Genomic DNA, 27219 nt, shown 5'->3' with positions numbered 1-27219 from the left:
CCCGGGATGCCCAAAATGTCCAAAACGCGCCCAGCAAAGTCGCACGGGAAGGGGGGGAGAAAGTTGGCAAAAGTCAGAAAAATGTTAAAAAATCACACCCGGGTTCGAGTCCCACAAGTCCCGCCGCCGGCCGCGCAAGTCCCGGGATGCCCAAAATGTCCAAAACTCACCCAGCCAAGTCCCACGGGAAGGCGAGGAGAAAAGTCGGCAAAAGTCCCAATTTTGTCCAAAATACCTACCCGGGTTCGAGTCCCACAAGTCCGGGATGCCCAAAATGTCCAAAACGTGCCCAGCAAAGTCGCACGGGAAGGGGGGAAGAAAAGTGGGGAAAGTTGGCAAAAGTCAGAAAAATTTTCAAAAATCACATCCGGGTTCGAGCCCCACAAGTCCCGCCGCCGGCCGCGCAAGTCCCGGGATGCCCAAAATGTCCAAAACGCACCAAGCCGAGTCCCCCGGGAAGGCGGGGAGAAAAGTGAGAAAAGACTGCAAAAGTCCCAATTTTGTCCAAAATACCTACCCGGTTTCGAGTCCCACAAGTCCCACTGCCGGCCGCACAAGTCCCAGGACGCCCAAAATGTCCAAAACGCGCCCAGCAAAGTCGCACGGGAAGGGGGGGAGAAAAGTGGGGAAAGTTGGCAAAAGTCCCAAAAATGTTCAAAAATCACACCCGGGTTCGAGTCCCACAAGTCCCGCCGCCGGCCACACAAGTCCCAGGATGCACAAAATGTCCAAAACGCGCCCAGCAAAGTCGCACGGGAAGGGGGGGAGAAAAGTGGGCAAAAGTCCCAAAAATGTTCAAAATACCTACCCAGGTTTGAGTCCCACAAGTCCCGCCGCCGGCCGGCCGCGCAAGTCCCAGGATGCCCAAAATGTCCAAAACGCACCCAGCCGAGTCCCACGGGAAGGCGGGGAGAAAAGCAAGAAAAGTCGGCAAAAGTCCCAATTTTGTCCTAAATACCTACCTGGGTTTGAGTCCCACTAGTCCCGCCGTCTGCCGTGCAAGTCCGGGATGCCCAAAATGTCCAAAACGCGCCCAGCAAAGTCGTACGGGAAGGGGGGGAGAAAGTTGGCAAAAGTCAGAAAAATGTTAAAAAATCACACCCGGGTTCGAGTCCCACAAGTCCCGCCGCCGGCCGCGCAAGTCCCAGGATGCCCAAAATGTCCAAAACTCACCCAGCCAAGTCCCACGGGAAGGGGGGGAGAAAAGTGGGCAAAAGTCCCAAAAATGTTCAAAATACCTACCCAGATTCGAGTCCCACAAGTCCCACCGCCGGCCGCGCAAGTCCGGGATGCCCAAAATGTCCAAAACGCGCCCAGCAAAGTCGCACGGGAAGGTGGGGAGAAAAGTGGGGTAAGTTGGCAAAAGTCAGAAAAATGTTAAAAAAATCACACCCGGGTTCGAGTCCCACAAGTCCCGCCGCCGGCCGCGCAAGTCCCAGAATGCCCAAAATGTCCAAAACGCACCCAGCCAAGTCCCACGGGAAGGCGAGGAGAAAAGTCGGCAAAAGTCCCAATTTTGTCCAAAATACCTACCCGGGTTCGAGTCCCACAAGTCCTGCTGTCGGCCGCGCAAGTCCTAAACGCGCCCAGCAAAGTCGCACGGGAAGGGGGGGAGAAAAGTCGGCAAAAGTCCCAAAGATGTTCAAAATACTTATCCAGGTTCGAGTCCCACAAGTCCCGCCACCGGCCGCGCAAGTCCCGGGATGGCCAAAGTGTCCAAAATGCGCCCAGCTACATGTTCCATGGGAAGGCGGGGAGAAACGTGAGAAAAGTCGGCAAAAGTCCCAAAAATGTTCAAAAATCACACCCGGGTTCGAGTCCCACAAGTCCCGCCGCCAGCCGCGCAAGTCCCGGGATACCCAAAATGTCCAAAATGCGCCCAGCCACGTCCCAGGAGAAGGGGGGGAGAAAAGTCGGCAAAAGTCCCAAAAATGTTCAAAAATCACACACGGGTTCGAGTCCCACAAGTCCCGCCGCCGGCCACACAAGTCCCGGGATGCCCAAAATGTCCAAAACGCGCCCAGCAAAGTCGCACGGGAAGGGGGGGAGAAAAGTGGGCAAAAGTCCCAAAAATGTTCAAAATACCTACCCAGGTTCGAGTCCCACAAGTCCCGCCGCCGGCCGGCCGCGCAAGTCCCAGGATGCCCAAAATGTCCAAAACTCACCCAGCCGAGTCCCACGGGATTGCGGGGAGAAAAGTAAGAAAAGTCGGCAAAAGTCCTAGTTTAGTCCAAAATACCTACCTGGGTTTGAGTCCCACTAGTCCCGCCGTCTGCCGTGCAAGTCCGGGATGTCCAAAACGCGCCCAGCAAAGTTGCACGGGAAGGTGGGGAGAAAAGTGGGGAAAGTTGGCAAAAGTCAGAAAAATGTTAAAAAAATCACACCCGGGTTCGAGTCCCACAAGTCCCACCGCCGGCCGCGCAAGTCCCGGGATGCCCAACATGTCCAAAATGCGCCCAGCAAGGTCGCACGGGAAGGGGGGGAGAAAAATGGGGAAAGTTGGCAAAAGTCAGAAAAATGTTCAAAAAGTGCCGCCGCCGGCCGCGCAAGTCCCAGGATGCCCAAAATGTCCAAAACGCACCCAGCCGAGTCCCACGGGAAGGCGGGGAGAAAAGTAAGAAAAGTCGGCAAAAGTCCCAGTTTTGTCCAAAATACCTACCTGGGTTTGAGTCCCACTAGTCCCGCCGTCTGCCGTGCAAGTCCGGGATGCCCAAAATGTCCAAAACGCGCCCAGCAAAGTAGGTGAGGAGAAAAGTGGGGAAAGTTGGCAAAAGTCAGAAAAATGTTAAAAAAATCACACCCGGGTTCGAGTCCCACAAGTACCGCGCAAGTCCCGGGATGCCCAAAATGTCCAAAACTCACCCAGCCAAGTCCCACGGGAAGGCGAGGAGAAAAGTCCCAATCCAAAATACCTACCCGGGTTCGAGTCCCACAAGTCCCGCTGCCGGCCGCGCAAGTCCGGGATGCCCAAAATGTCCAAAACGCGCCCAGCAAAGTCGCACGGGAAGGGGGGGGAGAAAAGTGGGGAAAGTTGGCAAAAGTCAGAAAAATTTTCAAAAATCACATCCGGGTTCGAGTCCCACAAGTCCCGCCGCCGGCCACACAAGTCCCGGGATGCCCAAAATGTCCAAAACGCGTCCAGCAAAGTCGCACAGGAAGGGGGGGAGAAAAGTGGGCAAAATTCCGAAAAATGTTCAAAATACCTACCCAGGTTCGAGTCCCAAAAGTCCCGCCGCCGGCCGCGCAAGTCCCAGGATGCCCAAAATGTCCAAAACGCACCCAGCCGAGTCCCACGGGAAGGCGGGGAGAAAAGTAAGAAAAGTCGGCAAAAGTCCCAGTTTTGTCCAAAATACCTACCTGGGTTTGAGTCCCACTAGTCCCGCCGTCTGCCGTGCAAGTCCGGGATGCCCAAAATGTCCAAAACGCGCCCAGCAAAGTAGGTGAGGAGAAAAGTGGGGAAAGTTGGCAAAAGTCAGAAAAATGTTAAAAAAATCACACCCGGGTTCGAGTCCCACAAGTACCGCGCAAGTCCCGGGATGCCCAAAATGTCCAAAACTCACCCAGCCAAGTCCCACGGGAAGGCGAGGAGAAAAGTCGGCAAAAGTCCCAATCCAAAATACCTACCCGGGTTCGAGTCCCACAAGTCCCGCTGCCGGCCGCGCAAGTCCGGGATGCCCAAAATGTCCAAAACGCGCCCAGCAAAGTCGCACGGGAAGGGGGGGGAGAAAAGTGGGGAAAGTTGGCAAAAGTCAGAAAAATGTTCAAAAATCACATCCGGGTTCGAGTCCCACAAGTCCCGCCGCCGGCCACACAAGTCCCGGGATGCCCAAAATGTCCAAAACGCGTCCAGCAAAGTCGCACAGGAAGGGGGGGAGAAAAGTGGGCAAAATTCCGAAAAATGTTCAAAATACCTACCCAGGTTCGAGTCCCAAAAGTCCCGCCGCCGGCCGCGCAAGTCCCAGGATGCCCAAAATGTCCAAAACGCACCCAGCCGAGTCCCACGGGAAGGCGGGGAGAAAAGTAAGAAAAGTCGGCAAAAGTCCCAATTTTGTCCAAAATACCTAACGGGGTTTGAGTCCCACTAGTCCCGCCGTCTGCCGTGCAAGTCCGGGATGCCCAAAATGTCCAAAACGCGCCCAGCAAAGTTGCACGGGAAGGTGGGGAGAAAAGTGGGGAAAGTTGGCAAAAGTCAGAAAAATTTTAAAAAATCACACTCGGGTTCGAGTCCCACAAGTCCCACCGTTGGCCGCACAAGTCCCAGGACGCCCAAAATGTCCAAAACACGCCCAGCAAAGTCGCACGGGAAGGGGGGGAGAAAAGTGGGGAAGTTGGCAAAAGTCAGAAAAATGTTCAAAAATCACACCCGGGTTCGAGTCCCACAAGTCCCGCCGTCGGCCGCGCAAGTCCCGGGATGCCCAAAATGTCCAAAACTCACCCAGCCAAGTCCCACAGGAAGGCGAGGAGAAAAGTCGGCAAAAGTCCCAATTCTGTCCAAAATATCTACCCGGGTTCGAGTCCCACTAGTCCTGCCGTCTGCCGTGCAAGTCCGGGATGCCCACAATGTCCAAAATGCGCCCAGCATAGTCGCACGGGAAGGTGGGGAGAAAAGTGGGGAAAGTTGGCAAAAGTCAGAAAAATATTCAAAAATCACACCCGGGTTCAAGTCCCACAAGTCCCACCGCTGGCCGCGCGAGTCCTGGGATGTCCAAAACGCGCCCAGCAAAGTTGCACGGGAAGGGGGGAGAAAAGTGAGCAAAAGTCCCAAAAATGTTCAAAATACCTACCCAGGTTCGAGTCCCACAAGTCCCGCCGCTGGCCGCACAAGTCCCAGAATGCCCAAAATGTCCAAAACGCACCCAGCCGAGTCCCTTGGGAAGGCGGGGAGAAAAGTGAGAAAAGACTGCAAAAGTCCCAATTTTGTCCAAAATACCTAAAAGTCCCACAAGTCCCAGGACGCCCAAAATGTCCAAAACGCGCCCAGCAAAGTCTCACAGGGAGTGGGGGAGGGGGGGTAAAAGTGAGAAAAGATTGCAAAAGTCCCCAAAATGTCCAAAACACCTACCCAGGTTCGAGTCCCACAAGTCTCACCGGACTTGTGGGACTTGAACCTGGGTGGGATTATTGAACATTTTTGGGACTTTTGACCACTTTTCCAACTTTTATCCCCCCCTTCCCCCTCCCCGTGAGACTCGGCTGGGCGCGTTTTGAGGTCATAGTGGTTGCCATGGCAACAGCCGGACGCCTGGGCGCGCGCGAGAGAGAGCGACATCGCCGCTATCTAGGAGAGGATTGTACGGGTTTCCACTCTTTGGGCACCACATGATTCGGTTCTCGGGGGGGGCTAACGACTCCATTCAGAATCGGTTCTCGATTCAAAATCAATAGTTTTTTTCAATAAGATTGGGTGGCAGTTGTGTGATGAACTACATTCCTCCATGAAGTAGTTCTCATATGTTTATATTTCACCAAATTCTACCCAAACATTTCATAAAGAGGTTTAAAAAATAAAAATTTTTTTAAATTTTTTGACTTGATTAAAATTGTAGACTCGCGATTCTTTCGAAAATAGCTTTTTTTGACCATCCATCCATCCATCCATCCATCCATCTTCTTCCGCTTATCCGAGTTTGGGTCGCGGGGGCAGCAGCCTAAGCAGAGAAGCCCAGACTTTCCTCTCCCCAGCCACCTCGTCCAGTTCTTCCCGGGGGTTTCCCGAGGCGTTCCCAGGCCAGCCGGGAGACATAGTCTACCCCAGTGTTTTTCAACCACTGTGCCGTGTAATACTCTTCCATACCAGTAGGTGGAAGCAGGTAGCTAATTGCTTTGTAGATGTGGGAAACAGCGGGAGGCAGAGTGCAGGTAAAAAGGTGTCTAATGCTTAAACCAAAAATAAACAAAAAGGTGAGTGCCCCCAAGAAAAGGCATTGACGCTTAGGGAAGGCTATGCAGAACGAAACGAAAACTGAGCTGGCTACAAAGTAAACAAAAACAGAATGCTGGACGACAGCAAAGACTTACTTATATATATATATATATATATATATATATATATATATATATATATATATATATATATATATATATATATATATATCTTAATAAGGTTATCCAAAAAATAGTGCTCGATACCGTAGTAGAGCGCAATATATGTATGTGTGGGAAAAAAAAAATCACAAGACTATTTCTTCTCTACAGGCCTGTTTCATGAGGGGGGGTTCCCTCAATCATCAGGAGATTTTAATGGGAGCATTCACATACCATGGTTTATATAGGGCACAGAGTGGGTGGGTACAGGCTGGCGTAGGGGCGTGGTGATTGGCTCATGTATTACCTAGGAGGTGTTTCCGTCTGTGGCGGCATGCTGATACAATTTCGCTGCGCTTGTTGAGGGATGACAGGTCTGGACGGTAAATAATAAACAGTTTCTCTTTCAAGCATAGGTTGCATCTTTTATTACCACTATTGTAAGGTGTGCTGGATGCAAGAATTTGCCATGTTATTGAATATTCAACATTATTGTCTTTGAGGTCCTAAATGTGTTTGCTGAGTTCTGTGGTATTTTGCAGGTTTTTGTTCCTGAAAGAAGCCTTGTGATTGTTCCATCTGGTTTTGAATTCTCCCTCGGTTAATCCTACATATGTGTCGGATGTGTTAATGTCCTTGCGTGTTACCTTAGATTGGTAGACAACTGATGTTTGTAAGCACCCCCCGTTGAGAGGGCAATCAGGTTTCTTTCGACAGTTACAGCCTTTGTTGGTTTTGGAGTCGCTCTGTCCGGGGGCCGACGGCTCATTTGCAATTGTTTTGTTGTGGTTTGAGATGATTTGTCGTATATTGTTCATACAGCTGTAGCTCAATTTAATGTTGTTCTTGTTGAATACTTTCCTTAGGGTGTTGTCTTTGGGAAAGTGTTTGTCAATCAGATTGAGGAATTTGTGTCCAATGTTAGTTGAGACGTTTTTGCTGTATGGGGGGTTGTACCAGATGATGTCGTTTCGTTTTCTGTTCTTTTTTGGCTGGTTTCCTGGCGTGGGTTCATAGGTGAGGGTGAAATTGTATCCGCTTTCATCAAGGGCTTTTTGGTACGGGGGGGTTGCTTGGTCAAATTCAGCTTTGCTAGATGACAGCATCGATAGCCTTTTATTGATTTCGGTAGGTATTCTTTTCGTGGTGGTGGGTGGGTGGTTGCTGTCATGGTGCACGTATTGGAGTGTTGTGTTGGGTTTCGTGAATGGTTGGTAGCTGTTATTTCTCAGGTTGAAAGTGACGTCGAGGAAGTTGACTGTTTGCTTGTTGGCTTCAATCGTGATCCACGCCCCTACGCCAGCCTGTACCCACCCACTCTGTGCCCTATATAAACCATGGTATGCGAATGCTCCCATTAAAATCTCCTGATGATTGAGGGTACCCCCCCTCATGAAACAGGCCTGTAGAGATGAAATAGTCTTGTGATTTTTTTCCCCACACATACATATATATATATATATATATATATATATATATATATATATATATATATATATATATATATATATATATATACTAACTAACATGTGTCAAGTCCCCAAAATACATCAGTTGAGGTGTGTTTCTGAAAAATGTGTTTACTAAGTACTAAAGTAGCTTACTTCTCAAATATGACAAAATTAGGTAAAAAAACAACTATTATATCAATGTTAGCATGCTAACAGGTAGCATTCGTCAAGTAACAAACTATTTGATGCTGAGGTGTTTACCTGTAAAATTAGAAAAAAAGCTAGCATGCTAATATTAGAAGGCTAACCATTGTGCCACGGGCCATTAAAAAATGGTCCTGGACTTGGACCTGGACCAGATCCGGTTTATAACACACTTGTGAACAGGGAGGGTCGACAGGAAGCCAACAAAAACCATGACGACACCACCTGGGTGGAGATTAGTGTGACCATGACATCATCTCAGGCCGGCCCAAGAGTTCATGTCCCCTAAAGTTCTGATGGTGACCATGAGCCCGGTTCTAGAACACAGACATTATGTGTAAGTGTGTAAGTGTAAGCGTGTGTGTAAGTGTGTACGTGTGTGTGTGTTCTTGTATTTCTGCCCTTCTTGAGACATGAAGAAGGAAAAGTATCTTCCATATGAGGAGGTGTGAACAAGTGATGACATAAATCATGGTCCCAATAACATTGCATCTAATAGAGAGCCAAATACTAGAGTCCGTGAACATTGCTCCAAAGTCAGGATTTTTTTGTTCATTTATTGTGCATACAAAAGTAAACATTGACAGGTGCACCCCTGCTGGTGACATCTATCAAAATGAGGGATTTTTCAAATGGACTGTGTGTCGCTTTTAAAAGTGCTCCCATTCTGGTCAACATATGAAATAACAAGTGTGTGTAAGAAATTGAAATGCGCCCCCTTTGGCCAAAATTAATTAAAAAAATAACATAAATATGTATATAGAGACCTACTGTAATAATTTGAAGTAAATCATGAAGATTAAAAAACAATTACAAACAACATTTTTTTACTAAAAGCAGTCTTTTTCTCACAACGTGTCGACTTTTTTCTTATAAAATTGGGAACGATTTCTCATATTCTTTCTGTTTCTGTAATATTGCAATATTTTCTCATAAAATCGTTACTTTTTTAATGTAAAATGATTACTTTTTGATGCAAAATGGTGACATTTGTCATATAAAATTCGGACTTTTATCACAATATTGCCAATTTTTGTTGTTGTTCTTGTAAAACTGTAACATTTTTTTTGAGTAAAATTAGGACTTCTGTCATCATTTTGCCAAGCAGAATTCCAACTATTATTATAATTTTGCCAACATTTTAAAGTTTTCTTATAAAATTGAAATGCGCCCCCGTTGGCCAAAATTCATTAAAAAAAATAACATAAATATGTGTATAGAGACCTACTGTAATAACTTAAAGTAAATAATGAAGATTAAAAAACAATTACAAACTAAATTTTTTACTAAAAGCAGTCTTTTTCTCACAATGTGTCGACTTTTTTCTTATAAAATTGGGAACGATTGCTCATATTCTTTCTGTTTCTGTAATATTGCAATATTTTCTCGTATGTAAAATTATTACTTTTTAATGCAAAATGGTGACATTTGTCATATAAAATTCTGACTTTGATCACAATATTGCCACTTTTTGTTGTTGTTCTTGTAAAATAGTGACATTTTTTGAGTACAATTATGACTTTTGTCATCATTTTGTAGAATTCCGACTGTTATTATAATTTTGCCAACATTTCAAAGTTTTCTCATAAAATTGTGACTTTTGTCGAGTAAAACTACGACTCTTTTCGTAAAATTGTCAAAATGTTAAGCTTTTCTCGTAAAACTGCGACTGTTATTGAGTAAAATTCCAACTTTTATCATGACATTGCGCAAATGTTCAGTTTTTCTTGTGAAATTTTGACTTGCGTCGAGTAAAATTATGACTTTTGTTATAATACTGCCAAAATTCTAAGTTTTTCTTGTGAAATTCCAACTCATTCATACTTAGAATTTTCGCAGTATTATAATAAAAGTCATAATTTTACTCGACGCAAGTCCAAATTTCACAAGAAAAACTGAACATTTGCGCAATGTCATGATAAAAGTTGGAATTTTACTCAATAACAGTCGTGTTATTGAGTAAAATTCCAACTTTTATCATGACATTGCGCAAATGTTCAGTTTTTCTTGTGAAATTTTGACTTGCGTCGAGTAAAATTATGACTTTTATTATAATACTGCGAAAATTCTAAGTTTTTCTTGTGAAATTCCAACTCATTCATACTTAGAATTTTTGCAGTATTATAATAAAAGTCATAATTTTAATCTACGCGAGTCAAAATTTCACAAGAAAAACTGAACATTTGCGCAATGTCATGATAAAAGTTGGAATTTTACTCAATAACAGTCATGTTAAAAGTTGGAATTTTACTCAATAACAGTCATGTTATTGAGTAAAATTCCAACTTTTATCATGACATTGCGCAAATGTTCAGTTTTTCTTGTGAAATTTTGACTTGCGTCGAGTAAAATTATGACTTTTATTATAATACTGCGAAAATTCTAAGTTTTTCTTGTGAAATTCCAATTCATTCATACTTAGAATTTTCGCAGTATTATAATAAGTCATAATTTTACTCGACGCAAGTCAAAATTTCACAAGAAAAACTGAACATTTGCGCAATGTCATGATAAAAGTTGGAATTTTACTCAATAACACGACTGTTATTGAGTAAAACTCCAACTTTTATCATGACATTGCGCACATTTTACTCAATAACAACGGTTATTGAGTAAAATTCCAACTTTTATCATGACATTGCGCAAATGTTCAGTTTTTCTTGTGAAATTTGGACTTGCGTCGAGTAAAATTATGACTTTTATTATAATACTGCGAAAATTCTACGAAAATTCTACGTTTTTCTTGTGAAATTCCAACTCATTCATACTTAGAATTTTCGCAGTATTATAATAAAAGTCATAATTTTACTCGACGCAAGTCAAAATTTCACAAGAAAAACTGAACATTTGCGCAATGTCATGATAAAAGTTGGAATTTTACTCAATAACAGTCGTGTTATTGAGTAAAATTCCAACTTTTATCATGACAAAAGTTGGAATTTTACTCAATAACAGTCGTGTTATTGAGTAAAATTCCAACTTTTATCATGACATTGCGCAAATGTTCAGTTTTTCTTGTGAAATTTTGACTTGCGTCGGGTAAAATTATGACTTTTATTATAATACTGCGAAAATTCTAAGTTTTTCTTGTGAAATTCCAACTCATTCATACTTAGAATTTTTGCAGTATTATAATAAAAGTCATAATTTTAATCTACGCAAGTCAAAATTTCACAAGAAAAACTGAACATTTGCGCAATGTCATGATAAAAGTTGGAATTTTACTCAATAACACGACTGTTATTGAGTAAAATTCCAACTTTTATCATGATATTGCGCAAATGTTCAGTTTTTCTTGTGAAATTTTGACTTGCGTCGAGTAAAATTATGACTTTTATTATAATACTGCGAAAATTCTAAGTTTTTCTTGTGAAATTCCAACTCATTCATACTTAGAATTTTCGCAGTATTATAATAAAAGTCATAATTTTACTCGACGCAAGTCAAAATTTCACAAGAAAAACTGAACATTTGCGCAATGTCATGATAAAAGTTGGAATTTTACTCAATAACACGACTGTTATTGAGTAAAATTCCAACTTTTGTCATGATAAAAGTTGGAATTTTACTCAATAACACGACTGTTATTGAGTAAAATTCCAACTTTTATCATGACATTGCGCAAATGTTCAGTTTTTCTTGTGAAATTTGGACTTGCGTCGAGTAAAATTATGACTTTTATTATAATACTGCGAAAATTCTACGAAAATTCTACGTTTTTCTTGTGAAATTCCAACTCATTCATACTTAGAATTTTCGCAGTATTATAATAAAAGTCATAATTTTACTCGACGCAAGTCAAAATTTCACAAGAAAAACTGAACATTTGCGCAATGTCATGATAAAAGTTGGAATTTTACTCAATAACAGTCGTGTTATTGAGTAAAATTCCAACTTTTATCATGACAAAAGTTGGAATTATTTTATTATAATACTGCAAAAATTCTAAGTATGAATGAGTTGGAATTTCACAAGAAAAACTTCGAATTTTCGCAGTATTATAATAAAAGTCATAATTTTACTCGACGCAAGTCAAAATTTCACAAGAAAAACTGAACATTTGCGCAATGTCATGATAAAAGTTGGAATTTTACTCAATAACACGACTGTTATTGAGTAAAATTCCAACTTTTGTCATGATAAAAGTTGGAATTTTACTCAATAACACGACTGTTATTGAGTAAAATTCCAACTTTTATCATGACATTGCGCAAATGTTCAGTTTTTCTTGTGAAATTTTGACCTGCGTCGAGTAAAATTATGACTTTTATTATAATACTGCGAAAATTCTAAGTTTTTCTTGTGAAATTCCAACTCATTCATACTTAGAATTTTTGCAGTATTATAATAAAAGTCATAATTTTAATCTACGCGAGTCAAAATTTCACAAGAAAAACTGAACATTTGCGCAATGTCATGATGAAAGTTGGAATTTTACTCAATAACAGTCATGTTAAAAGTTGGAATTTTACTCAATAACAGTCGTGTTATTGAGTAAAATTCCAACTTTTATCATGACATTGCGCAAATGTTCAGTTTTTCTTGTGAAATTTTGACTTGCGTCGAGTAAAATTATGACTTTTATTATAATACTGCGAAAATTCTAAGTTTTTCTTGTGAAATTCCAACTCATTCATACTTAGAATTTTCGCAGTATTATAATAAAAGTCATAATTTTACTCGACGCAAGTCAAAATTTCACAAGAAAAACTGAACATTTGCGCAATGTCATGATAAAAGTTGGAATTTTACTCAATAACAGTCGTGTTATTGAGTAAAATTCCAACTTTTATCATGACAAAAGTTGGAATTTTACTCAATAACAGTCGTGTTATTGAGTAAAATTCCAACTTTTATCATGACATTGCGCAAATGTTCAGTTTTTCTTGTGAAATTTTGACTTGCCTCGAGTAAAATTATGACTTTTATTATAATACTGCGAAAATTCTAAGTTTTTCTTGTGAAATTCCAACTAATTTTTTGGCAGTATTATAATAAAAGTCATAATTTTACTCGACGCAAGTCAAAATTTCACAAGAAAAACTGAACATTTGCGCAATGTCATGATAAAAGTTGGAATTTTACTCAATAACAGTCAAATTTTGACTTGCGTCGAGTAAAATTATGACTTTTATTATAACACTGCCAAAATTCTACGTTTTTCTTGTGAAATTCCAACTCATTTTTCACAACAAGCTTTTTTATATTTGCATAGTATGTATATATTATTAAAGGCCTACTGAAAGCCACTACTAGCGACCACGCAGTCTGATAGTTTATATATCAATGATGAAATCTTAACAGTGCAACACATGCCAATACGGCCGGGTTGTGCAATTTAAAATTTCGCGCGAAATATCCTGCTGAAAACGTCTCGGTATGATGACGTCAGCGCGTGACGTCATGAATTGTAGAGGACATTTTGAGACAGCATGGTGGCCAGCTATTAAGTCGTCTGTTTTCATCGCCAAATTCCACAGTATTCTGGACATCTGTGTTGGTGAATCTTTTGCAATTTGTTCAATGAACAATGGAGACAGCAAAGAAGAAAAGCTGTAGGTGGGAAGCGGTGTATTGCGGCCGGCTGCAGCAACACAAACACAGCCGGTGTTTCATTTTTTACATTCCCGAAAGATGACAGTCAAGCTTTACCATTGGCCTGTGGAGAACTGGGACAACAGAGACTCTTACCAGGAGGACTTTGAGTTGGGTACGCAGAAGCGGTACCGTGAGTACGCTTCCAAACATTTGATCGCTTGCCCGTACGTGCGTGCCGCTACGTGCATGTCACGTACGTAACTTTGGGGACTTTGGGGAAATATATGTCCTGTATGAACTTTGGGGAGGTGAACGGTACTTTGGGCTGTGGGATTGAGTGTGTTGTGCATACTTGCCAACCCTCCCGAATTTTCCGGGAGACTCCCGAAATTCAGCGCTTCTCCCGAAAACCTCCCGGGACAAATATTCTCCCGAAAATCTCCCGATTTTCAGCCGGAGCTGGAGGCCACGCCCCCTCCAGCTCCATGCGGACCTGAGTGAGGACAGCCTTTTTTCATGATGGGAGGACAACAGGGTGACAAGAACTAAATCCTCCAGACAAGAGATGAATTGTATTATGTTTATCTTACCTAAAAATAAATATATTTATTAATTTAAAAAATAAAATAAAATTTTTACTATATTTTGCTAAAAACATCAAAATTAATTATATTTTTATTTGTATTTTTTCTGACTCCTTATTACATCCAGGCATTAGAATTATACATTAAAATAAACAAATTTGAAATAATTAATTTTAAATGATCATAATAATTCATTTAAAATGACCATATTTAATTATTAAAATAATTGCTTGTTTATCAACAACTTTAGCATTTTATTCATCACATTTTGAAGCTCTCAGAAGCCAAGTTATGTTATATTCCTTAAGATTTATTTATGCAAGTTTGAAGTATCAATTATCTAAACACAGTTTTGTTTGCATATTTTCAGGATATTATTATAATATATATATATATATATATATATATATATATATATATAATGTATGCAATACTTGATTCTAGCTGTCAATATACTCCTCCCCTCTTAACCACACCCCCAACCACGCCACCACCCCCCACCTCCCGAAATCGGAGGTCTCAAGGTTGGCAAGTATGGTGTTGTGCAGGTGTTTGAGTTGTATTGGCGGGTTATATGGACGGGAGGTGTTTGTTATGCGGGATTAATTTGTGGCATATTAAATATAAGCCTGGTTGTGTTGTGGCTAATAGAGTATGTATATGTCTTGTGTTTATTTACTGTTTTAGTCATTCCCAGCTGGATATCAGGTCCCACCCGCCTCTCACAGCATCTTCCCTATCTGAAAACTTCACTCTCACTTTCCTCATCCACAAATCTTTCATCCTCGCTCAAATTAATGGGGAAATCGTCGCTTTCTCGGTCCGAATCGCTCTCGCTGCTGGTGGCCATGATTGTAAACAATGTGCAGATGTGAGGAGCTCCACAACCTGTGACGTCACGCTACTCGTCTGCTACTTCCGGTACAGGCAAGGCTTTTTTTTTATCAGCGACCAAAAGTTGCGAACTTTATCGTCGATGTTCTCTACTAAATCCTTTCAGCAAAAATATGTCAATATGGCGAAATGATCAAGAACGACACATAGAATGGACCTGCTATCCCCGTTTAAATAAGAAAATCGCATTTCAGTAGGCCTTTAATTTATATGTCCAAAAACATCTTTTTGTCAAAGAAAACTTGTTTTCCCCCCAAAATATGTCAAAGTGTAATATTTGATCTATACATTGATTATAAGTTTTTATTATTATCTATTTTTTTGTTTTTGTTTTACGCCCTTTCTGTTAAAAACAAAAAAAAAAAAGTTTTGTTGTTGTTGCAAAAATACAGATTTTTATACGCAATATAAAGTGTAATATTTGATGTGAATTAATTGGAGCCTTTAATAAGTCAATAATTCACAACATTGATTTGATTCATTATTATTTTTTAAGTAATAACAGTTAAAAAAAAAAATCTAAAACCAAAAAGGCCTCACTTATAAAGGTGTTAAAATTTTTTATTTGTATTATTTGTTTAATACAATTGTTCAAATAAGTCATTTATTATTTTATTTCTATCAATATTATTGTTCAACTTAAGTTATATGTCCATATCAAGTGAAAAAAATATTTTTGTCAAAGAAAACTTGTTTAGGGTTAGGGTTAGGGTTGGGGTTGGGGTTGGTGTTAGGGTTAGGATTAGGGTTAGGGTTAGGGTTAGGCATAAAGAAAAAGAGTTGGTTAGGGTTAGGGTTAGGGTTAGGGTTAGGATTAGGGTTGGGGTTAGGCATAAAGATAAAGAGTTGGTTAGGGCTAGGGTTAGGGTTAGGGTTGGGGTTGCGGTTGGGGTTAGGATTAGGGTTGGTATTAGGATTAGGGTTAGGTTTAGGCATAAAGAAAAAGAGTTGGTTAGGGTTAGAGCTAGGGTTAGGGTTAGGGTTAGGGTTGGGGTTGGGGTTAGGGTTAGGCATAAAGAAAAAGAGTTGGTTAGGGCTAGGGTTGGGGTTGGGGTTAGGGTTAGGGTTAGGATTAGGGTTGGGGTTAGGCATAAAGAAAACAAGTTGGTTAGGGCTAGGGTTAGGGTTAGGGTTGGGGTTGCGGTTGGGGTTAGGATTAGGGTTAGTATTAGGATTAGGGTTAGGGTTAGGCATAAAGAAAAATAGTTGGTTAGGGTTAGAGCTAGGGTTAGGGTTAGGTTTAGGGTTAGGGTTGGGGCTGGGGTTGGGGTTAGGGTTAGGGTTAGGATTAGGGTTAGGGTTAGGAATAAAGAAAAAGGGTTGGTTAGGGTTAGGGTTAGGTTTAGGGTTGGTGTTGGGGTTAGGGTTAGGATTAGGGTTAGGATTAGGATTAGGGTTAGGGTTAGGCATAAAGAAAAAGAGTTGGCTAGGGTTAGGGTTAGGTTTAGGGTTATATATAAATCCCACAAAATATGCAACATTTCCTGCTACTTCCGGTGCAGGCAAGGCTTTTTTATCAGCGACCAAAAGTTGCGAACTTTATTGTCGATGTTCTCTACTAAATCCTTTCAGCAAAAATATGGCAATATCGCGAAATGATCAAGAATGACACATAGAATGGACCTGCTATCCCCGTTTCCATCCATCCATCTTCTTCCGCTTATCCGAGGTCGGGTCGCGGGGGCAGCAGCCTAAGCAGGGAAGCCCAGACTTCCCTCTCCCCAGCCACTTCGTCCAGCTCTTCCTGTGGGACCCCGAGGCGTTCCCAGGCCAGTCGGGAGACATAGTCTTCCCAACGTTTCCTGGGTCTTCCCCGCGGCCTCCTACCGGTCGGACGTGCCCTAAACACCTCCCTAGGGAGGCGTTCGGGTGGCATCCTGACCAGATGCCCGAACCACCTCATCTGGCTCCTCTCCATGTGGAGGAGCAGCGGCTTTACTTTGAGCTCCTCCCGGATGGCTTAGCTTCTCACCCTATCTCTAAGGGAGAGCCCCGCCACCCGGCGGAGGAAACTCATTTCGGCTGCTTGTACCCGTGATCTTGTCCTTTCGGTCATAACCCAAAGCTCATGACCATAGGTGAGGATGGGAACGTAGATCGACCGGTAAATTGAGAGCTTTGCCTTCCGGCTCAGCTCCTTCTTCACCACAACGGATCGATACAGCGTCCGCATTACTGAAGACGCCGCACCGATCCGCCTGTCGATCTCACGATCCACTCTTCCCTCACTCGTGAACAAGACTCCGAGGTACTTGAACTCCTCCACTTGGGGCAAGATCTCCTCTCCAACCCGGAGATGGCACTCCACCCTTTTCCGGGCGAGAACCATGGACTCAGACTTGGAGGTGCTGATTCTCATCCCAGTCGCTTCACACTCAGCTGCGAACAGATCCAGTGAGAGCTGAAGATCCTGGCCAGATGAAGCCATCAGGACCACATCATCTGCAAAAAGCAGAGACCTAATCCTGCAGCCACCAAACCAGATCTCCTCAACGCCTTGACTGCGCCTAGAAATTCTGTCCATAAAAGTTATGAACAGAATCGGTGACAAAGGGCAGCCTTGGCGGAGTCCAACCCTCACTGGAAACGTGTCCGACTTACTACCGGCAATGCGGACCAAGCTCTGGCACTGATCATACAGGGAGCGGACTGCCACAATCAGACAGTCCGATACCCCGTACTCTCTGAGCACTCCCCACAGGACTTCCCGAGGGACTCGGTCGAATGCCTTCTCCAAGTCCACAAAACACATGTAGACTGGTTGGGCAAACTCCCATGCACCCTCAAGGACCCTGCCGAGAGTATAGAGCTGGTCCACAGTTCCACGACCAGAACGAAAACCACACTGTTCCTCCTGAATCCGAGGTTCGACTATCCGGTTTAGCCTCCTCTCCAGTACACCTGAATAGACCTTACCGGGAAGGCTGAGGAGTGTGATCCCACAATAGTTAGAACACACTCTCCGGTTCCCCTTCTTAAAGAGAGGGACCACCACCCCGGTTTGCCAATCCAGTGGTACCGCTCCCGATGTCCACGCGATGCTGCAGAGTCTTGTCAACCAAGACAGCCTCACAGCATCCAGAGCCTTAAGGAACTCCGGGCGGATCTCATCTACCCCCGGGGCCTTGCCACCGAGGAGCTTTTTAACTACCTCAGCAACCTCAGCCCCAGAAATAGGAGAGCCCACCACAGACTCCCCAGGCACTGCTTCCTCATAGGAAGACGTGTTGGTGGGATTGAGGAGGTCTTCGAAGTATTCCCTCCACCGATCCACAACATCCGCAGTCGAGGTCAGCAGAACACCATCCGCACCATACACGGTGTTGATAGTGCACTGCTTCCCCTTCCTGAGGCGGCGGATGGTGGTCCAGAATTGCTTCGAAGCCGTCCGGAAGTCGTTTTCCATGGCCTCACATTTCAGTAGGCCTTTAATGTTGTAAATACACTTCTTTATATATCTAGAAAGGCTGGGCCTAAAGAGGGAGGCAGAGGTCCCCACAAGGTACGAACTAGAAAAATGTGTGTGTTATTCATTCATATGGATGAGCATGTTCACACAGGAGGTTCTTCATCCATCCATTGATTACATAACTCTTTATGGACTCTGTAAGTGTGTGTGTGTGTGTGTGTGTGTGTGTGTGTGTTCTTGTATTTCTACCCTTCTTGAGACATTAACAAGGAAAAGTACCTTCCATATGAGGACCGGTGATCAAGTTAAGACATAAATCGTGGTCCCAATACGTAAAAGCATCGCATCTAATAGAGAATGTCTCATTTGCACCCCTGGTGGTGAAATCAAAACAAAATTAGGGTGGTCCCAAAAAGGAGGGATTTTTCAAATTGACTTTGTTTCGGTCAACATATGAAATAACAAGTGTGGGTAAGAAATTGAAATGTGCTCACTTTGGAACAAAATGTATAAAAAACACAAAACAATTATGTATATAGAGACATACTGTAATAACTTGAAGTAAATAATAAAGATTAAAAACCAATTACAAACAAAACATTGAAAAATAAATAAATTAACTAGAAGCAGTCTTTTTCTCACAGTGTCAACATTTTTTCTTATAAAATTGGGAACAATTTCTCATATTCTTTCTGTTTCTGCAATATTGCAATATTTTCTCGTACAATTATTACTTTTTCATGTAAAAGTATTACTTTTTCATGTAAAATTATTACTTTTTAATGCAAAACGGTGACATTTGTCATATAGAATCCTGACTTTTATCACAATATTGCCAATTTTTTTGTAAAATGATGATTTTTGTCATCATTTTGCCAAGTGAAATTACAATTATTATAACATTGCCAACATTTTGCAGTTTTCGTATAAAATTGTGATGTTTGTCGAGTAAAATTACGACTCTTTTCATAAAATTGCCAACATTTTCAGCTTTTTTTTCTAAAATTGCGACTGTTATTGAGTAAAATTCCAACCTTCATCATAATATTGCACAAATATTCAGATTTTCTTGTAACATTTTGACTTGCGTTGAGTCAAATTACGACTTCTATTATAATACTGCCAAAATTCTAAGTTTTTCTTGTGAAATTGTGACCTTTTTCTTGGGAAATTCCAACTAATTTTTCACAACAAGCTTTTTTATATTTGCATAGTATGTATATATTATTCATATTGTAAATACAAATCTTTATATATCTAGAAAGGGTGGTCCTAAAGAGGGAGGCATTTTTCAGAGGTCTCAAGAAGGTAACAAATACAAGTGTGTGTGTGTGTGTGTGTGTGTGTGTTCTTGTATTTCTACCCTTCTTGAGACATTAACAAGGAAAAGTACTTTCCATATGAGGACCGGTGATCAAGTTAAGACATAAATCATGGTCCCAATACGTAAAAGCATCGCATCTAATAGAGAATGTCTCATTTGCACCCCTGGTGGTGAAATCAAACAAAATTAGGGTGGTCCTAAAAAGGAGGGATTTTTCAAATTGACTTTGTGTCGGTCAACATATGAAATAACAAGTGTGAGTAAGAAATTGAAATGTGCTCACTTTGGAACAAAATGTATAAAAAACACAAAATAATTATGTATATAGAGACATACTGTAATAACTTGAAGTAAATAATAAAGATTAAAAACCAATTACAAACAAAACATTGAAAAATAAATAAATTAACTAGAAGCAGTCTTTTTCTCACAGTGTCAACATTTTTTCTTATAAAATTGGGAACAATTTCTCATATTCTTTCTGTTTCTGCAATATTGCAATATTTTCTCGTAAAATTATTACTTTTTCATGTAAAAGTATTACTTTTTCATGTAAAATTATTACTTTTTAATGCAAAACGGTGACATTTGTCATATAGAATCCTGACTTTTATCACAATATTGCCAATTTTTTTTGTAAAATGATGATTTTTGTCATAATTTTGCCAAGTGAAATTACAATTGTTATAATATTGCCAACATTTTACAGTTTTCTTATAAAATTGTGATGTTTGTCGAGTAAAATTACAACTCTTTTCATAAAATTGCCAACATTTTCAGCTTTTTTTTCTAAAATTGCGACTGTTATTGAGTAAAATTCCAACCTTCATCATAATATTGCACAAATATTCAGATTTTCTTGTAACATTTTGACTTGCGTTGAGTAAAATTACGACTTCTATTATAATACTGCCAAAATTCTAAGTTTTTCTTGTGAAATTGTGACCTTTTTCTTGGGAAATTCCAACTCATTTTTCACAACAAGCTTTTTTATATTTGCGTAGTATGTATATATTATTCATGTTGTAAATACAAATCTTTATATATCTAGAAAGGCTGGTCTTAAAGAGGTAGGCATTTTTCAGAGGTCTCAAGAAGGTAACAAATACAAGTGTGTGTGTGTGTGTGTGTGTGTGTGTGTGTGTTCTTGTATTTCTACCCTTCTTGAGACATTAACAAGGAAAAGTACCTTCCATATGAGGACCGGTGATCAAGTTAAGACATAAATCATGGTCCCAATACGTAAAAGCATCGCATCTAATTGAGAATGTCTCATTTGCACCCCTGGTGGTGAAATCAAAACAAAATTAGGGTGGTCCCAAAAAGGAGGGATTTTTCAAATTGACTTTGTGTCGGTCAACATATGAAATAACAAGTGTGGGTAAGAAATTGAAATGTGCTCACTTTGGAACAAAATGTATAAAAAACACAAAATAATTATGTATATAGAGACATACTGTAATAACTTGAAGTAAATAATAAAGATTAAAAACCAATTACAAACAAAACATTGAAAAATAAATAAATTAACTCGAAGCAGTCTTTTTCTCACAGTGTCAACATTTTTTCTTATAAAATTGGGAACAATTTCTCATATTCTTTCTGTTTCTGCAATATTGCAATATTTTCTCGTAAAATTATTACTTTTTCATGTAAAAGTATTACTTTTTCATGTAAAAGTATTACTTTTTCATGTAAAATTATTACTTTTTAATGCAAAACGGTGACATTTGTCATATAGAATCCTGACTTTTATCACAATATTGCCAATTTTTTTGTAAAATGATGATTTTTGTCATCATTTTGCCAAGTGAAATTACAATTATTATAATATTGCCAACATTTTTACAGTTTTCTTATAAAATTGTGATGTTTGTTGAGTAAAATTACAACTCTTTTCATAAAATTGCCAACATTTTCAGCTTTTTTTTCTAAAATTGCGACTGTTATTGAGTAAAATTCCAACCTTCATCATAATATTGCACAAATATTCAGATTTTCTTGTAACATTTTGACTTGCGTCGAGTAAAATTACGACTTCTATTATAATACTGCCAAAATTCTAAGTTTTTCTTGTGAAATTGTGACCTTTTTCTTGGGAAAACTAATTTTTCACAACAAGCTTTTTTATATTTGCGTAGTATGTATATATTATTCATGTTGTAAATACAAATCTTTATATATCTAGAAAGGCTGGTCCTAAAGAGGTAGGCATTTTCAGAGGTCTCAAGAAGGTAACAAATACAAGTGTGTGTGTGTGTGTGTGTGTGAGTGAGTGAGTAATGACTTCCTGCTGTTCCTACGAGCACTCCTGCTGTCTCTATGTGGGTCCATTTGTCTCAGAAGCATCTCTTCCAAGCCATTACAGGTGGTGATGATCCCCACACGGACTTGTGCTCCTTACAGGTCAGCTCTCTGTGGTCGTTACAAGTGTGCACTCTACTGGCGCCAACTCCTGGAGGTTGTTTTTCTGTTTAGAACCAGGTCTTAAATGGTCATTACAGGGCCATTTTCTATTGTCCTTTGAAGGGTCTGTTCAGATCAGAACCAGGTCTCTGCAAGTCTCCACATGTGTGTCTGTAACAGGCCCAGCTCTATTTATATCAATACCAGAACTTGTGGAACTTCACGGCTCTGTTTATGTCCCCACCTGCTCTTTGTCGGTCTTCACGGGTCTCTATCGGTCCACTTTTTTCCAGAAACACACCTCAACTGATATATTTTGGTACTTGACACATGTTAGTTAGTTAGCATTTTAGCACGGTAGCATTAGCATGCTAGATTTTTTTAGCTCATTTATAAAGTGCGGCCAGTAGCTAATGTTTTAACGGCACATGGCACAATCGTTAGCTTTCTAATATTAGCATGCTAACTTTTTTTTTCTAATTTTGCAGGTAAACACCTCAGCATCAAATATTTTGTTACTTGACGACCTGTTAGCATGCTAATATTGATATAATGTTTTTTTGTTTTTTTAGCTAATTTTGTCATATTTGAGTACTAAGTTACTTTTCAGAAACACACTTCAACCGATATATTTTGGTACTTGACACATGTTAGTTAGTTAGCATTTTAGCACGGTAGCATTAGCATGCTAGATTTTTTAGCTCATTTATAAAGTGCGGCCAGGAGCTAATGTTTTAACGGCCCGTGGCAGAATCGTTAGCCTTCTAATATTAGCACGCTAGCTTTTTTTTCAAATTTTGCAGGTAAACACCTCAGCATCAAATATTTTGTTACTTGACAAATGATACCTGTTAGCATGCTAACATTGATATAATCGTGTTTTTTTTTTTTTAGCTAATTTTGTCATATTTGAGTACTAAGTTACTTTTCAGAAACACACCTCAACTGATATATTTTGGTACTTGACACATTAGTTAGTTAGCATTTTAGCACGGTAGCATTAGCATGCTAGATTTTTTTAGCTCATTTATAAAGTGCGGCCATTTGCGGCCAGTGGCTAATGTTTTAACGGCCCGTGGCACAATCGTTAGCCTTCTAATATTAGCACGCTAGCTTTTTTTTTTCAAATTTTGCAGGTAAACACCTCAGCATCAAATATTTTGTTACTTGACAAATGATACCTGTTAGCATGCTAACATTGATATAATCGTGTGGTTTTTTTTTTTTTTGTGCTAATTTTGTCATATTTGAGTACTAAGTTACTTTTCAGAAACACAACTCAACTGATATACTTTGGTACTTGACACATGTTAGTTAGTTAGCATTTCAGCACGGTAGCATTAGCATGCTGGATTTTTTAGCTAATTTATAAATTGCGGCCCGGGGGCCATTTGCAGCCTGTAGCTAATATTTTAACGGCACATGGCACAATCGTGAGCCTTTTAATATTAGCATGCTAGCTTTTTTTTTTCAAATTTTGCAGGTAAACACCTCAGCATCAAATATTTTGTTACTTGACAAATGATACCTGTTAGCATGCTAACATTGATATAATCGTGTTTTTTTTTTTTTTATAGCTAATTTTGTCATATTTGAGTACTAAGTTACTTTTCAGAAACACACCTCAACTGATATATTTTGGTACTTGACACATTAGTTAGTTAGCATTTTAGCACGGTAGCATTAGCATGCTAGATTTTTTAGCTCATTTATAAAGTGCGGCCATTTGCGGCCAGTAGCTAATGTTTTAACGGCCCGTGGCAGAATCGTTAGCCTTCTAATATTTAGCACGCTAGCTTTTTTTTCAAATTTTGCAGGTAAACACCTCAGCATCAAATATTTTGTTACTTGACAAATGATACCTGTTAGCATGCTAACATTGATATAATCCTGTTTTTTTTTTTTTTTTAGCTAATTTTGTCATATTTGAGTACTAAGTTACTTTTCAGAAACACACCTCAACTGATATATTTTGGTACTTGACACATGTTAGTTAGTTAGCATTTTAGCACGGTAGCATTAGCATGCTAGATTTTTTAGCTCATTTATAAAGTGCAGCCAGTAGCTAATGTTTTTTTTTTTATAGCTAATTTTGTCATATTTGAGTACTAAGTTACTTTTCAGAAACACACCTCAACTGATATATTTTGGTACTTGACACATGTTAGTTAGTTAGCTTTTTAGCACGGTAGCATTAGCATGCTAGATTTTTTAGCTCATTTATAAAGTGCGGCCAGTAGCTAATGTTTTAACGGCACATGGCACAATCGTTAGCTTTCTAATATTAGCATGCTAACTTTTTTTTTCTAATTTTGCAGGTAAACACCTCAGCATCAAATATTTTGTTACTTGACGACCTGTTAGCATGCTAACATTGATATAATGTTTTTTTGTTTTTTTTTTAATCTAATTTTGTCATATTTGAGTACTAAGTTACTTTTCAGAAACACACTTCAACCGATATATTTTGGTACTTGACACATTAGTTAGTTAGCATTTTAGCACGGTAGCATTAGCATGCTAGATGTTTTAGCTCATTTATAAAGTGCGGCCATTTGCGGCCAGTGGCTAATGTTTTAACGGCCCGTGGCACAATCGTTAGCCTTCTAATATTAGCACGCTAGCTTTTTATTTTCAAATTTTGCAGGTAAACACCTCAGCATCAAATATTTTGTTACTTGACAAATGATACCTGTTAGCATGCTAACATTGATATAATCGTGTTGTTTTTTTTTTTTAGCTAATTTTGTCATATTTGAGTACTAAGTTACTTTTCAGAAACACACCTCAACTGATATATTTTGGTACTTGACACATGTTAGTTAGTTAGCATTTTAGCACGGTAGCATTAGCATGCTGGATTCTTTTAGCTAATTTATAAATTGCGGCCCGGGGGCCATTTGCAGTCTGTAGCTAATATTTTAACGGCACATGGCACAATCGTGAGCCTTCTAATATTAGCACGCTAGCTTTTTTTTTTCAAAATTTGCAGGTAAACACCTCAGCATCAAATATTTTGTTACTTGACAAATGATACCTGTTAGCATGCTAACATTGATATAATCCTGTTTTTTTGTTGTTTTTTTTAGCTAATTTTGTCATATTTGAGTACTAAGTTACTTTTCAGAAACATAACTCAACTGATATACTTTGGTACTTGACACATGTTAGTTAGTTAGCATTTTAGCACGGTAGCATTAGCATGCTAGATGTTTTAGCTCATTTATAAAGTGCGGCCATTTGCGGCCAGTAGCTAATGTTTTAACGGCTCGTGGCACAATCGTTAGCCTTCTAATATTAGCACGCTAGCTTTTTTTTTTTTCAAATTTTGCAGGTAAACACCTCAGCATCAAATATTTTGTTACTTGACAAATGATACCTGTTAGCATGCTAACATTGATATAATCGTTTTTTTTTTTTTAGCCAATTTTGTCATATTTGAGTACTAAGTTACTTTTCAGAAACACACCTCAACTGATATATTTTGGTACTTGACACATTAGTTAGTTAGCATTTTAGCACGGTAGCATTAGTATGCTAGATGTTTTAGCTCATTTATAAAGTGCGGCCATTTGCGGCCAGTAGCTAATGTTTTAACGGCCCGTGGCACAATCGTTAGCCTTCTAATATTAGCACGCTAGCTTTTTTTTTTCTCCAAATTTTGCAGGTAAACACCTCAGCATCAAATATTTTGTTACTTGACAAATGATACCTGTTAGCATGCTAACATTGATATAATCGTGTTTTGTTTTTTTTTAGCTAATTTTGTCATATTTGAGTACTAACTTACTTTTCAGAAACACACCTCAACTGATATATTTTGGTACTTGACACATGTTAGTTAGTTAGCATTTTAGCACGGTAGCATTAGCATGCTAGATTTTTTAGCTCATTTATAAAGTGCGGCCATTTGCGGCCAGTGGCTAATGTTTTAACGGCCCGTGGCACAATCGTTAGCCTTCTAATATTAGCACGCTAGCTTTTTTTCAAATTTTCCAGGTAAACACCTCAGCATCAAATATTTTGTTACTTGACGACCTGTTAGCATGCTAACATTGAAATAAGGTTTTTTGTTTTTTTTTATCTAATTTTGTCATATTTGAGTACTAAGTTACTTTTCAGAAACACACCTCAACTGATATATTTTGGTACTTGACACATTAGTTAGTTAGCATTTTAGCACGGTAGCATTAGCATGCTAGATTTTTCAGCTCATTTATAAAGTGCGGCCATTTGCGGCCAGTGGCTAATGTTTTAACGGCCCGTGGCACAATCGTTAGCCTTCTAATATTAGCACGCTAGCTTTTTTTTCAAATTTTGTAGGTAAACACCTCAGCATCAAATATTTTGTTACTTGACAAATGATACCTGTTAGCATGCTAACATTGATATAATCCTGTTTTGTTTTTTTTAGCTAATTTTGTCATATTTGAGTACTAAGTTACTTTTCAGAAACACACCTCAACTGATATATTTTGGTACTTGACACATTAGTTAGTTAGCATTTTAGCACGGTAGCATTAGCATGCTAGATTTTTTTAGCTCATTTATAAAGTGCGGCCATTTGCGGCCAGTAGCTAATGTTTTAACGGCCCGTGGCACAATCGTTAGCCTTCTAATATTAGCACGCTAGCTTTTTTTTTTTCAAATTTTGCAGGTAAACACCTCAGCATCAAATATTTTGTTACTTGACAAATGATACCTGTTAGCATGCTAACATTGATATAATCGTGTTTTTTTTTTATTTTTTTAGCTAATTTTGTCATATTTGAGTACTAAGTTACTTTTCAGAAACACAACTCAACTGATATACTTTGGTACTTGACACATGTTAGTTGGTTAGCATTTTAGCATGGTAGCATTAGCATGCTGGATTTTTTTAGCTAATTTATAAATTGCGGCCCTGGGGCCATTTGTAGCCCGTAGCTAATATTTTAACGGCACATGGCACAATCGTTAGCCTTCTAATATTAGCATGCTAGCTTTTTTTTTCTAATTTTGCAGGTAAACACCTCAGCATCAAATATTTTGTTACTTGACGACCTGTTAGCATGCTAACATTGATATAATGTTGTTGTTTTTTTTAGTTAATTTTGTCATATTTGAGTACTAAGTTACTTCATGGTCCGTCCAAAACCATTGGAAGGTTGTCTGAACAGTTGTGGTGGAAAGGGAAGTCCAAAAGAGGGAAAAGTCAGTGGAAAATCCCTCAGTGAGTGTTGGCAGGTTCTGCCTCAGTCGGGCCAAAGAATGTTGGACCACTTCATCTCTGGGATTCCGTTTTTTAGAAGAAACTCTTCATTCTGAATCCTTCTGCTTCTGGCTGTCTGGAGAGTCTGTGGCCATAATGCATCCATAACTCAATACATCAAGAGATTTCTAAAT

The 27219-nt window shown here is 39.7% G+C and overlaps 1 protein-coding gene across 3 annotated transcripts in view; it reads left to right on the top strand.

Annotated features, from left to right (window-relative positions):
- ubl3a (ubiquitin-like 3a) overlaps window positions 1-27219 on the top strand; it is an 84988-nt gene that overhangs the window by 7642 nt on the left and 50127 nt on the right. The window contains exon 1 of one of the 3 annotated variants that reach the window (XM_061930867.2): window positions 21687-21834. The exons of the other annotated variants lie outside the window; for them this stretch is intronic. Coding sequence (XP_061786851.1) covers window positions 21751-21834 — 84 coding nt within the window. The 5' untranslated portion in view covers window positions 21687-21750. Of the gene's footprint in view, window positions 1-21686; window positions 21835-27219 lie in introns of those variants that run through there. 3 annotated transcript variants of the gene reach the window in all.

Source organism: Nerophis lumbriciformis, linkage group LG37, assembly GCF_033978685.3.
Source record: "Nerophis lumbriciformis linkage group LG37, RoL_Nlum_v2.1, whole genome shotgun sequence".
In the NCBI taxonomy this organism is placed as follows: domain Eukaryota; kingdom Metazoa; phylum Chordata; class Actinopteri; order Syngnathiformes; family Syngnathidae; genus Nerophis; species Nerophis lumbriciformis.
This window is presented reverse-complemented; position numbering and strand designations above follow the sequence as displayed.